The sequence below is a fragment of the Tupaia chinensis genome, unplaced genomic scaffold (genome assembly GCF_000334495.1).
Source record: "Tupaia chinensis unplaced genomic scaffold, TupChi_1.0 Scaffold145652_1, whole genome shotgun sequence".
NCBI classification, from domain to species: Eukaryota; Metazoa; Chordata; class Mammalia; order Scandentia; family Tupaiidae; genus Tupaia; species Tupaia belangeri.
In genome coordinates, this window is record NW_006205509.1 from 2,072,149 (window position 1) to 2,085,770 (window position 13,622).

At 50.8% G+C, this 13,622-nt stretch overlaps 1 protein-coding gene across 2 annotated transcripts in view; it reads left to right on the top strand.

Annotated features, from left to right (window-relative positions):
* Window positions 1-4,191, top strand: part of NCKAP5L (NCK associated protein 5 like) — an 18,848-nt gene extending 14,657 nt beyond the window's left edge. Inside the window, exons 10-15 of one of the 2 annotated variants that reach the window (XM_006168195.3) lie at window positions 40-784; window positions 1,626-1,785; window positions 2,033-2,114; window positions 2,367-2,675; window positions 2,769-2,911; window positions 3,302-4,191. In XM_006168195.3, coding sequence (XP_006168257.1) covers window positions 40-784; window positions 1,626-1,785; window positions 2,033-2,114; window positions 2,367-2,675; window positions 2,769-2,911; window positions 3,302-3,514 — 1,652 coding nt within the window. In that variant the 3' untranslated portion in view covers window positions 3,515-4,191. The remainder of the gene's footprint in view (window positions 1-39; window positions 785-1,625; window positions 1,786-2,032; window positions 2,115-2,366; window positions 2,676-2,768; window positions 2,912-3,301) is intronic. The other variant, XM_006168194.3, reaches the window with a different exon arrangement.
* Window positions 4,192-13,622: the final 9,431 nt, after the last annotated feature.

Below are 13,622 nucleotides of genomic sequence, written 5' to 3' on the forward strand. Positions count from 1 at the left end.
GCCTCGCCAAAGTGGAGCTGCCCAAGAGCCGGCTGGCAGGGGCCCTATGCCCCCAGGTACCCCGTACACCTGCCAAAGTGCCAACCTCAGCCCCCAGCCTGGGCAAGCCTAACAAGAGCCCTCATGGTAGCCCTACCAAGCTGCCATCCAAGTCACCCACCAAGGTAGTACCCCGACTTCCAGCACCCCCAGTCACCAAGGAGCCCCCCAAGCCCGACAAGGGGAAGGGTCTGCCTTGGGCAGACTGTGGTGGCACCCCAGCCCAGCCCCCACTCCCAGTACCTGGCCCCACTGACCCGAGCCAGGGCCCCGAGGGGCCAGCCCCGCACTCAGCCATCGAGGAGAAGGTGATGAAGGGCATCGAGGAGAATGTGCTGCGACTCCAGGGCCAGGAACGGGCGCCGGGCACCGAGGCCAAGCACCGTAACACCAGCAGCATCGCCAGCTGGTTCGGCCTTAAGAAGAGCAAGCTGCCGGCACTGAACCGCCGCACAGAGGCCACCAAGACCAAGGAAGGGGCCAGCGGGGGCTCCCCACTCCGGAAGGAGGTCAAGATGGAAGCCCGGAAGCTGGAAGCTGAGAGCCTCAATATCTCCAAGCTGATGGCTAAGGCAGAAGACCTGCGCCGGGCCCTGGAGGAGGAGAAGGCCTACCTGAGCAGCAGGGCCCGGCCGCGGCCCGGGGGCCCAGCTCCAGGGCCCAGCACAGGCCTGGGGCAGGTGCAGGGCCAGCTGGCCGGCATGTACCAGGGCGCGGATACCTTCATGCAGCAGCTGCTCAACAGGTGAGGGCCTGAGGCTGGACAGCGGGTACCTCAGGGCTGGGACCACTTTCCCTCTGAGTGTGCCTGGGTCTGGAGCTTTTTCAGAGAGGTCGGGCTTCCTAGAAATAAGAGGGATTTGGGAGTGAGTGACCTGGCCTGGAAAAAAGATTGGAGCTTGAATCAGAAGTCAGGTTTACATCCCAGCTTCCCTGCTCGGTGGCTGATGTCAGGCCAGGATACAGCTCTCACTTGAGAGGAGTCAACAGCCTGTGTTTTCCTGGATCGCCTCCCTGTCAGATAAGGTAGCCTGCCTGAGGTCTCTGCACATGGTAAAGTGAATACTAGATGTAGTTATGGGCTGACGGCGGTCTTCTCCCTTGGGAAAGGACAAGGAAGGAGCCCCTCGGTACCTACCACGGTGGGAGCTGCAGTGTAGAGAAGGCACTCACCCGTCCTGTAGTTGCCTTGTCTGGGCCGGATAAGGCAGAAAATCCACAGGGATTGGGCCCCAGGTAGGGGGTGTGGTTTGGACGGCAAATGTGCTCAGAAGTCCCCCTGGAACGGGCAGGGTGTGTTCCTCATGGACCAGGACCTGCCTGGGTCTGCTGGTCTATCGTAAGCGTTGTCAAGTGGTCTCAAGGCTTGACCCTGGGTAGGCCTGGGGAGTTCCTCGCAGCTGTTCCCCTGCACCTGCTGTTTCCCCGAGCTCTCTCCTATGGTCCCTGGCTCTTGCAGTGTCAGGAGGGGGTGGCAGGAAGAGCTGTATGTCCCCTTCCTCGGGGCTGAGTGGCAGTGAGTACCCCACTCGGCCAGCACCAGTGGAGGGTGCTTCACTCACTGCCCTCTTCCCGGTTGCCCCTAGGGTGGATGGCAAGGAGCTGCCGCCCAAGAGCTGGCGGGAGCCCAAGCCTGAGTATGGAGATTTCCAGCCAGTGTCCTCTGCCCCCAAGAGCCCCTGGCCAGCCAGTGGGCCCCGAAATGGCCTGGTAGGCCCTCTTCAGGGCTGTGGGAAACCTGGAAAGGTAAGTTCTTGGAGAAAAGGTCCTGGCTCTGTGGTCCTACCAGGCCCTACCTCCCGGAGGGCTGCCCTTCTTGGGGGCCTGGAGCTGCGGGATACATTCATGTCTCTGGGGGGTGGGGAGAAGGCTCCTTAGACCCACACTCCCAGGCCCTAATACTCATTCCTCATACCAGCTTCCTACTCCCTGGGGTAAGAGGAGGGTCTAGGGGGATAGGAGCCAACTGTGAGGTCGCCTGTGCCCTACACAGCTGAGCAGCGAGCCAGGGAGGCGGGAAGAGTTGCCCACCGAGGACGGCCTGGCTGAGCCAGTGCCCACCGCACACTTCACAGGTCAGCAGGGTTGGGGCTGAGTGTGGGGCCCGCTCCCCCACCTGCAGTACTCCTTCCTGTCCCCACAGCAAGCACCAGGCACCAAGTGGGCATGAGGGCTACACAGAGTACACCCCACACTGCCCTTGGGGACCTACCTGATCATCTCCCTCCCCGCCCCTCCCCAAGCCCAGGGCAGGTGGGGGTGGATCCTGGGCTGGGACGGAGCCAAGGAAGCAGGCAGAGGGCTGAGCTGTGCCCTCCCCTCCCCAGCCTGTGGATCCTTGACTCGAACCTTGGACAGTGGCATTGGGACCTTCCCACCTCCAGACCATGGCAGCAGTGGGACCCCCAGCAAGAACCTTCCCAAGACCAAGCCGCCACGGCTGGAGCCCCCACCTGGAGTACCCCCATCTCGACCACCACCCCTTACCAAAGTACCGCGCCGCGCCCACACGCTGGAGCGGGAAGTGCCGGGCATTGAGGAGCTGCTGGTGAGCGGGCGGCACCCCAGCATGCCAGCCTTTCCCGCGCTGCTCACCGCTGCTCCTGGCCACCGGGGCCACCCCACCTGCACCGATGGTGAGTGCCCAGCTGGGAGGGAGGGGTGTATGTGTCCTGGGAGCTCCATGGGAGCTAGCTGGCTCCGTGCACCCTCCCTTTGTTCCTGGTCAGATCCCTGCGAAGACCCAGGCCCTCCCCCTCCTGTCCAGCTGGCCAAGAACTGGACTTTCCCCAACACCAGGACAGCCAGCAGCTCCGCCGACCCTTACCTGTGCCCACCCCGACAATTGGAGGGACTGCCCAGAACCTCCATGGTGAGAACTGGGAAAGGGAAGGGAACAGGACTGGGGGGCAGGGGAAACAGCACAGGGAGACCATCTCCTTTAGTGAGGTAAAGCCTGGCTCTTGCATGGCCTCCTCCCACACTGTCTGGGAGGAGGCTCGAGGGAGTACCCCCTGGGCCCCCTTCTGGCAGCCCTAACCTGCCCTTGTTACACACCTCTCAGGGGCGAGGTTTTCAGCCCTCCCTGAAGCCTTGCTCAGTGATACCTCCTGCCCACTTCCTCTGAAGTGCACCCCTCCTCTGAAGGCCCCCTCTCTAGTACCCCATTCGAGTGGGCAGAATGCACCCACAGGCCCAGGGCTCTCCAACTGGGCCAAGAGTTGGAGAGGACCTTCCTCCCAAGCTGCCCCTCCTTTGCCAGGCCCTGCCCGTGGACCGGAAGCGGAGCCTGGAGCCCAGCCGCCCAGCCCCAACGCCCCCGGGCCCAGCATTTGGGGGTAGCCGCACCCCCAGCACTTCGGACATGGGCGAGGAAGGCAGAGTGGCCAGTGGGGGCCCTCCAGGGCTGGAGACCTCAGAGTCTCTCAGTGACTCACTCTATGACTCGCTCTCCTCCTGTGGGAGTCAGGGCTAAGGGGCTGCACCACACCACGTCCCCCTCTGGACTTGGGGACCACAGACTGGACCAGCCCTCGGAGCCAACAGGGCCCCTCTCTGGAAGGACCAAGGAGGCAGGTGGATAAAGAGGTGAAGGGGGTCCCTGGCATACCCCACTGCTCGCCGCTGCTCTGGATGAGGTGACCGTGCTCAGCTCAGGGAGAGACCCCACCGAGGCCCCTCCTCCTGCCCAGAGTGAGGCTCTTCCTCTAAGGGACTGGGGTTCAAGGCCACTGGGTCCCAGTCCCCAGCTCCTGCTTCAGGCCGAGCCATCTTGTGGTGCTGGGCTTCCTGCCCACCAGCTGTGCCATCTCTGCCCAACCTGGCTGCTCCCCTGCCCTGAGGCCCCCATGGGGCCATTCCGGAGGCCCCATGCCGGTGGAGCTTGGGGTAAGGGGGACAAGTTGCCTTCTCTCTCTGCCCTGGTCCCTCCTGCTGTCTGGATGGTGCTGCCCTCCCCTTCCCCATGTCTTGGGGGTCTGTTTGTCTGTCTTTTTGGTTGTTTTGTTTTTGTTTTTGTTTTTTATTAAAGCGCCTGGCCCAGTCCGTACCCCCATTCCCACACTGCGGTTAATTTATCTGTTCAAACGCGGCTGCTCTGCTTCCAGCCTCTGCTTCTACCGTATCCCTAATAAAACATGGAGGTCCCTCCTACCCTGGACTTTGGCTTGTTGTGTGGGAGGGCACTGTACGGGTGCCAGACTGAGGGACTCCCAGGTCTCTTCGAAGGCAGCCCCCACTAGGAGAGTGGGCATCTCTCTAGCAGGTAACTGAAGGTTGGGGAGACTCCCCTGGCCCAGAGCATGAGCAAGGCAGAAGGCTGAGCACCCCCTTGGAAAGGGTGGTAGGAGGAGGATGGAGGGCGTGCACTCGAGCCTCCACGTGTGCCAGCTGGCACAGGCATTCACAGGTGCTGGAGAGCGGGTGGTTAACAGCCTGTGCCTCCCGTTGCCCCAGAGTAAAACGAGGCCCAGCTTGGCTTCAGTCTTTTGCCACTTTCTTTTTCTTTTTTTCTTTTTTAATTTTGTCAAGGGTTTGTACCTTCTCCAGAGACAGAGAGAAAGTGAGAAAGCATCCCCTGGGGACCAGCAGTTGGCGTAATGGCTATGTCAATGGACTCCCATGTAGTCGACCACGGTTCAAGTCCCGGACCCGGTGGCTTAAACTCACACCAGGTGCATGTGTGTGCATCCCCAAGATCCCGAGAGGAGAAGCGAAGAGAAGGGATTGCAACATGGCCATCCCCCCTGGGGGGGTGATTTCTCGCTTTCTGTCTTTCTGTCTCTCTGTCTTTCTGGCAAGCACACATGCCCTATAGCAAAAACCTCTCAAAAAAAAGAAAAGAAAAGAAAGCATCCCTTCCCCATGGGGAATGTCATGCTTCAGTCCCTTCACTTCTCCCTCCACTCATGATTTTGGGCACACACGTGAGCGCACATACACACACGTGCCTGGCATGTTTCTCAAGCCTACAAGTCCAGGACTCCAGCTGCACAGTTGACCACGTGGGATCCAGATACCTTAACCACCACGCCATGGGTGCTGCCAGAAACAGAAAGACAGAGGGGCAGGGGAGCAAGAAAGCACCCCTTCCCCATAGGACATGGTCACCAAGTCACAATCCCTTTTTTATTTCTCCCCCCTTTGGGGATTTGGTAAACACATACACTTGTGCCTGGCGTGTTTTTCAAGCCGTCGGATCCAGGACTCAAACCGCAGTCAGTCATGTGAGATCCAAACACCTTAATCACCATGCTACCAGCTGGCCTGTTGTTTCTCCTTATACCTCAAATTTCAACCAGAAGTTCCCCTTCTCTAAAGTTCTCAGTTTAGGGGGAAGAGGACAAGAAAGGCTGTACGGAAGGGTCTGGAGTTATTTCCGATTCTTCATGTGGCACAAGGAGGCCATGTGCTTGTGGCCTTCTGCCCTAGGACCTCCTGTTGTGCGTGGAGCTGGATAATGACCCGTCTCATCTCACACTGGCCTGCCAGATTACACGTAGGAGGCCTTCCTGCCCTGCTTACAGGGTGTGGCATGACTTGTCCAGAGCACCCACCTGGAATAGCCCACACCTGCTACCTCCCCGTCACAGAGAGTTCTGGAGGCCACCTGGGTGCTGTGCACACTTGGAACCCCTGGACTTGGGGTTGGGACTCTGGACAGTTTATGCATGGGAGGTGGGGGCCCTGTAGACATGTGTTGAGCGTGTCCCACCCTGCGTGGGCTCTGCATGCTTGCCGAGCAGAGCTGGGGTGCCTGTGCAGGGAATATTTCTGGGCCCATTCCAAACTCAGGTACACCGTTGGACACTGGGCTGTCCCGTGACCGGATCAACAGCACCTCCTGTTATACTAACTCCTAGCCCCATCTCCAGCCCTCAGTGTGCCCCCGGTGCAGTGAGGTCACTTCCTAATTAGGACAAACACCTACCATATTGCAGCCTCAGAATCCTTCATTCCCACCACAGCCCTACCCACGAAGCATCATTTCATCCTTCAGATGAAAACGTTGAGCCTTAAGTTCAATGACTTAATGAGTCTGGTTCGATGACTGAACCTTGGTTCCACGCTTTCCCAGGACTGCAAAGTGACAGAGCCTCATACGCATGGTTCCTTTTGGAGTAGCTTTGCTTTTCTCTGCCTGGACTTTAATCTCCACATTGTTTGACCTGTAGATCATTCTTCGTGGACAGAGTGGGAGAGCACTAGATAAGAGTCCTAGGTGGGGCTGGAAGTTGGTGTGGTGGTTGAGGGCACTGGACTCCTATATGACCGACTATGGTCCGAGTCTTGGACTTGGTGGCTTTTTTTTTTTCTCTCTCTCTCATCAAATAAATAAATTAATTAAATTAAATAGAATAAATAATTCTTAAAAAAATAAAAATGAGTCCTAGCCACTGAGTCTGGTTTTAACCAAGAAGTTGCCTCTCTTCTCCGGACCTTGGTTTTCCTCATTTACGAAAGAGTAAGGGATCCTCTCAGCCAGACTTCCTCCCTCGCTGCTCTTCCTACCTCCTGCGTCTGGCCACTCTTATCTCCTGTTTCCCTTGTTTAATGCCGTCATTAAAGAAATCAACAAGACTTAGAAGGAGGTTCAAGTTAGATCAGTTTTATTTCATCAAAGTCAGGATCCAGTTTTCTTTTAGTTTTGCCAGAGGGCGTGTGTGCTTGCCAAAGAGAGGGGGCATGATCACGCCGTGACCCCTTCTCCATTTCTCCACGCTTTTGAGATCTGGGGCACAGGCACATGCACATGCACACATGTTTTTCAAGTTGCTGGGACCAGGAGTCAAACTGAGGAGTCAGCCATGTGGGATTCAGCTGCCTTAACCACTAAGCTATGCAGCTGGCCTGGATCCAGATTCCTTACCTCTGTCTTTAGTTCAGGTTCCTACCCCATGTCCTTTCTGCCTTTCTGGGCTGATGTGTGATATTACCAAGCTGCAAATCTCTGTCTGTTGCTATGTGGGCTCCAAATATCGAGTATGCATTTTCTCCTGCCTTTGTTGGTTCCTCAAGCCCTTTTCTCTCCTTGAACCTAGTTGATTACCTCATTTCTTAGAACCGTTGGCCTGCAGGAGATGTCTGTCATTTCCTTTCTGAGGAGTTTGTCATGGTGGATTTGAATCTGCCTCTGCCTCTTCCAAGCTGAAACCATCCACGTTTGTCTCACCAAGGTCTAATGACTACTGCCAGGCCCTGTTCTCCAGTGTTTGCATGCAAGATACCGCCTTGGCTCCCAGGGTAGCAGGAGCTGGCTGGAGAAAGGCCCTGCTGTCAGCTGGCAGGCCAGGGTCACTAGCATCAGCAGGGCAGGGTCTGGAGGCAGCCCTTCCTTACCAACCACCCCAAGGTGGGACGTTGTCCTTCCTGATTCCCCAGCATGTAGTACAGGGAGCTGAGTCTAGAGGAGCCTTTCACAGCCCACAGAACTGTGTTCCCACCAGCCGAATTTCCCATCGGAAATAATTCTTGGGGTCAGCAGCACTCAGGTGAGTTTAAAGACCCTCCCAGGGGGACTGGCTGGTGGCATGGTGGGTAAGGTGCTAGACTCCCACATGGCCAACCGTGGTTCAAGTCCCAGGCCTGGCAACTTGCTTTCTCATCACTTTTCCTTTCTCTCTCTGGTCAAATGTTTAAGTAATAATAATAAATAAAGTGAAACAAATAATTCTTAAAAAAATAATAAAGACACTCCCAGGAATCTGATTTCTTCTTGCACCTCAAGAAGGGATTTGGCTAAAAGACCACTTGATCCTCATTAAGGCACACTTCCTATCTCAGTTTGTAACATCTGTTTGCAGAATTAAGGTGGCCTCGCGGTTTTCTTTGAGAACAAAGGGTGAATGTTTGCCTACTTTTTGTGCAAGGCCCTTGCTGCTGGGTTTCCCAAACAAAGGAAGTCAAACCTGCCAGACTACCCCTCCCACCCGTCAACTGGCATCAAACACCAGCAAAATTATGACAAGGATCCAGCTTCCACTCCTCAAGGGCACCTGTGTTTTGCAGGAAATGTCCCAGAAAGGTTTTCTGAAAATTGAGGTTTTCTCTAGGTTACCAGTTACTTTATCTCTAGGTTATTTTCTTCTTTATCCTTTCTTAGGTTTTCTACAAAATTTCTTTGTTTTGTTTTCTTGATAAAAAACGTCCTGGCTTGGTGGTGCTAGGGCGTGCCAATTAGACACACGGAAGGCCCCAGTTAGATTCTTGGCCCATTCTAAACAGTGCACAGCTGTGCCCCCAGCTACTTGGGAGGCTGAGGCAGGAGGATCATGATGTACCGAGATCTTGTCTAAAAAAGTTTAAAAAGAAATAATTATGCATTGCAGCAAACTCTAGACGCATACTCCATTCTGTAATCCTGTGTGAGCTATTCAAACATAATTTTTTTAAAGCCACATGAATTTAAAGTAAATATAGGCAAGCATTTTGATCTTTGGGTGGGGAAGAACTCCTTTTTTAAAATTTGTATTTATGTATTTATTATTAATATTTTTTGGAAAGGTTTTTGCTATACGACATGTGTGCTTACCAGAGAGACAGAAAGCCAGAAATCCCCCCCCGAGGGGTGGGGGAGTTGGCCACGCCGCAATCCCTTCTCCTGCATTATCCTCTCGGGATTTTGGGCACACACACACACACACACATGTGCCCAGCGTGAGTGTCAAGCTGCTGGACCCGGGCATCAAACCATGGTTGACCATGTAGGAGTCTAGCACCTTAACCACTATGCTACCTGTTGGCCCCCTGGTAGGACTTTTTAAATTTTTACTGTAATTATTTAAGATGGATTATAAAAAAATATATGTTCACCTTTTTTTTTTAATTTAGGTTTTTGCTATAGGGCGTGTGTACTTACTGGAAAGGAGAGAGACAGTGAAAGGGAAAGTGAGAAGTCACCCCCTGGGGGGGTATTGTCAAGCTGCAATCCCTTCCCCTCCAACCTCCTCCTGAGATTCTGGGCCCTCATGCACATGTGCCCAGCGTGATTTTCAAACTACCAGGTCCAGGACTCAAACTGTGGTCATCCATGTGGGAGTCCAACACCTTAAACAGGACATCACCTGCTGGCCTCATACTCATGGGTTTTTTTGTTTTTGTTTTTAATAAATTGAAACTGTTGTGCATACAAAGAAAAAGAAGACTCTCCTTCATACTCCATTCCCTGTCTCACTCCCCAACCTGAGTTAATTTATAATCTGTGCAGATGTTTTTTAAATGCACATACACACAGCAGGTTTATGTTCACTTTTTATAGGACAATGAGATTATCCTCTCATTACTGATCCATTTCTCCCCCCAGCACTTAATATATCCTGGAGTTCTCTCCACAGCCCCGAATCTCCATTTTTAAACATGGCATTCCACCGGATGGATGTGCCAGATTTGCCACGTTTCTTTGTTTTGCCTCGACAGACAACACTGTAGTGAACACCATATACGTGCCTTTGACGACTTGTGTGTTTCTGTAAGGTACCTTCCTGTCGGTGGAATTGCTGGGTTCAGAGTGTATGCTGAATTTAGTTTATAGATATTAATAATTACAGTCCTACCAATGATATATAACTAGGACTGCCCTCCCACACCGTCCGTACCTTGAGCGCTATCAAGCTTTTCATGCTTAGCCTTTTGGTAGGAGTAAGAGACCACGTAGGGTCTTGCAGCCCAATGCAGGAACTTTGGCTTTTCTTTTCTTTTTTTTTTAAGATAGTAACACAATATTTTTCTTTTTATAATACATATGTATTTATTTGTGGAATTGACAGAGAGAGAGAAGGCACCCCACACACACCCCCAACGAGTTGTGTTCATACCACAATCCTTTCTCCTCCATTTCTCCCTCCCACCATGATTTTGGGTGCACACACACACACGTGCACATGAGCATGCACATGTGCCTGTCATGTTTTGCAAGCCTCTAGGGCCGGGAGTCAAACCACAGCACAGGATCCAGCTCCCCACGCACAGCCATTGAGCTATGGCGACAGCCTGGGATTTGGGCTTTTACTTAGAGTGGATGGAGGACCACTAGAAAATGACAGGAATAGACTAGGGCAGTCAATGGCGTGATGGTTAAGACATCCGAATCTCACATGGCATCTGAATCCTACATAGTTCAAGTCCTGGGCCTGACCACTTGAACTTGAAAAACATGCCACACATGTGTGTGCACACACATGCACCCAAAATCCCAAAGAAGGAAGAAATGGAGAAGGGATTGCAGCATGACCATCCCCCCCGGGGGAGGAGGGCTTTCTCACTTTCTCCCTTTCTCTGTCTCTCTCCAGCCCGTTGTGGGGAAGGTGCTTTCCCCCCTTTCTATCTCTGACAAAATTCTAAAAAAGAAAGAAAATAATAGACTAGTGGGCAAGCATGGACGCAGAGACAGTAAGGAGATCTCTGGTAACTCCAGCGAGAGATGGTGGTGGCCAGAACCAGGCGCAGGCAGGAGACAGCGGGATTTGTTGATGTGACTGGGGAAAGAGAAGGTTCAAGGATAACTCCTAGGGTTTTGCACCAACCAGACGGGCGAAGTTGCCACTAATTTATATGGAAAGACTGTGGGTGGAGTAGAGTTGCAGGAGAGAAGAACAGGAGGTAAGTGGTGGGCATGTTGAATTTGAGATGCCTGTGCACTACATCCAAGGGAAACCATGGAGTAAGCAGTTGGTTACACAAGTCCAGTTTGGAAAAGAGGCCTGGATTGAAACTAGAAATTAGTCTTCAGCATAAGGATATTATTTAGGGTCACTGGACTGGATGACATTGCCAAGGGAGTAGGAGGGAAAGTTTGGGTTCGGAACCCTAGGATATGCCGTTCCTTAGAGGTCAGAGGAAATGAGGAGGAAACAGCAAAAGAGACTAAAAAGGTGGTACTGGAAGAATGTGGGGTCCTGGACTATAAGTGGAGAAAAATTAATAATTAGTTGTCAAGTTGCGCTGATGTGTCTTGCAAAAAGAGGATTGAAAAGTGTCTTTTTGACTTAGCGACATGAAGTCACTGGTGAACTTAGTAAGAGCAGTGATGGAAATGAAAACTGGAGTGGTTCAAGAAAAAATGCAAAAAGAATTGGACTTTAGACAACTCGTTTAAAAACTAGAGGAGGGACTGGGCCTCTGGGCTTCGTTGTCAAGTTGCGCTGATGTGTCTTGCAAAAAGAGGATTGAAAAGTGTCTTTTTGACTTAGCGACATGAAGTCACTGGTGAACTTAGTAAGAGCAGTGATGGAAATGAAAACTGGAGTGGTTCAAGAAAAAATGCAAAAAGAATTGGACTTTAGACAACTCGTTTAAAAACTAGAGGAGGGACTGGGCCTCTGGGCTAGTGGTCAGGGAAGCTAGATCCCACATGGCCAACCACGGTTCAAATCCCAGTCTAAGTGGCTTGTAAAACATTCCATGTACATGTGCATACGTGTCCCAGATCCTGAGAGGATGGAGAGATGAAGGAGAAGGGATTACAGTGTGACCATGCCCCACTGAGAAGAAGGTGCTTTTCCCCTCTCTATCTCTCTGTCTCTCTCTGGCAAACACACATGCCTTCTGAACTAAAATAATTCATTAATTATTTTATTTTTTAAAAAGAAGTAGGGGAAGAAAGAGCAAGAATGGAGATAAGTCAAGAAATTAGGTATTTTTTCAGGGCCAGTAGGTGGTATGGTGATTGGGGTGCTGGGCTCCCATATGGTCAACCATGGTTCAAGTCCTGGACCTGACAGCTTGCTTTTCACTTTCCTCTCTCTCTGTACCTCTCTCTGGTGAGTGCATGGGGTATAACAAATTAAAATAATAATAATAAATAATTTTTTTTAAAAAGAAATGAGGTATGTTTCTCTTTTGAACTGTCTCATACACAAATATTCAATTTATAGTACAAAGAACTTTCTTTCTCCCACATTGTTTGAGAATAAGTTGTTAACTTGATGCTGCATCACCACAAATATGTCGGTGTTTATTTCCTACAAGCAAGGGCATTTTCCTATATATCCCCAATGCCACCATCAAAAGCAGGAATTAATAGTGATATACAACTGATGTATTCCTCAGACCACGCTCAGGTTTCGCCAGTTGTCCTAACAGTGTCCTTTGTAGCCTGTCTACACATTGCAGACCTGCCCCATAGTGCAGTGGTTAGGAGCTGTGCAGAGGAAGCCAGATCCCGCATCGCTTACTGGGGTTCGAGTCCTAGCCCCTTCATGACAGGAGCCTACATGTGTTCAGGGTCCCAACGGGATGGAGAACTGGAGGAAAAAGCATAGCAGCCTGAGTAGGTCCCATTGGGAGGTGCTTTCTCTCTTTGTTTGTCTGTCACCCATGCACACCCACGCCCACTGCATGAAAATAAGTCACATCTTGCATTTAATAGTCATGTTTCTTCCATCTCCTTCAATTTGGAATGATCCCTCAGTCTTTCCTTGATTTTCATGACCTCGTCAATTTTAAAGATTACAGGCCATGATTTGGTTTGTGTCATTATGGAGGATACTCACTTTCATTACTTGATTAAGTTTGTGTCTGTAGATTTCTTCATTATACAGCTACCATACTTACCATATTTACCATACTTACCATATTTACCATACTTACCATATTTACCATACTTACCATACTTACCATATTTACCATACTTACCATATTTACCATATTTACCATACTTACCATATTTACCATACTTACCATATTTACCATATTTACCATACTTACCATATTTACCATACTTACCATATTTACCATACTTACCATATTTACCATACTTACCATATTTACCATACTTACCATATTTACCATACTTACCATATTTACCATACTTACCATACTTACCATATTTACCATACTTACCATATTTACCATATTTACCATACTTACCATATTTACCATACTTACCATACTTACCATATTTACCATACTTACCATATTTACCATATTTACCATACTTACCATATTTACCATATTACCCCCCCCTTTTTTTTCGCTATAGGGCGCGTGCTCTCACCAGACAGACAGAGAGAGAAACATAGAGACAGAAAGCAAGAAATCACCCCCCAGGGGGGATGGTCATGCCGCAATCTCTTCTCCTCCATTCTCCTCTCGGGATCTTGGGCACGCACGCACACGTGCCCCGCGTGAGTTCTAAGCCACCGGGTCCGGGACGTGAACCGCGGTCGACTACGTGGGAGTCCAGTGACATAACCCTTACACTAACTGCTGGTTCCCAATATTTCCTCTTATAAGTAATAACACCACAAGGAAAAAAAAAAAAAAAGAACATTGCAAGAAGATACTCTGGAAATACATAAATATTTTCATCAAACTTCCTATTTATTCATTTATATCAGTAAGGAATCATGGTTTCCTGTTTTATTCAATGGATTATAATCCATTATTACCAATATTTACTTTGATGCTCAAATTGCTCATGATTTAGCTGGGGCACCTCTTCAGGCTGACTTCTGCGTCTTTTTGACAAGTCCCCATTATTCTTTGAGGACACAGTACTTTGTGGTACAATGTGCTCAAGATTCATCTTGGATTCTCCTTGCCCCAACCCTGGAACCAGCCATTTTCCCTGAGAGCTCTGTTTTTTT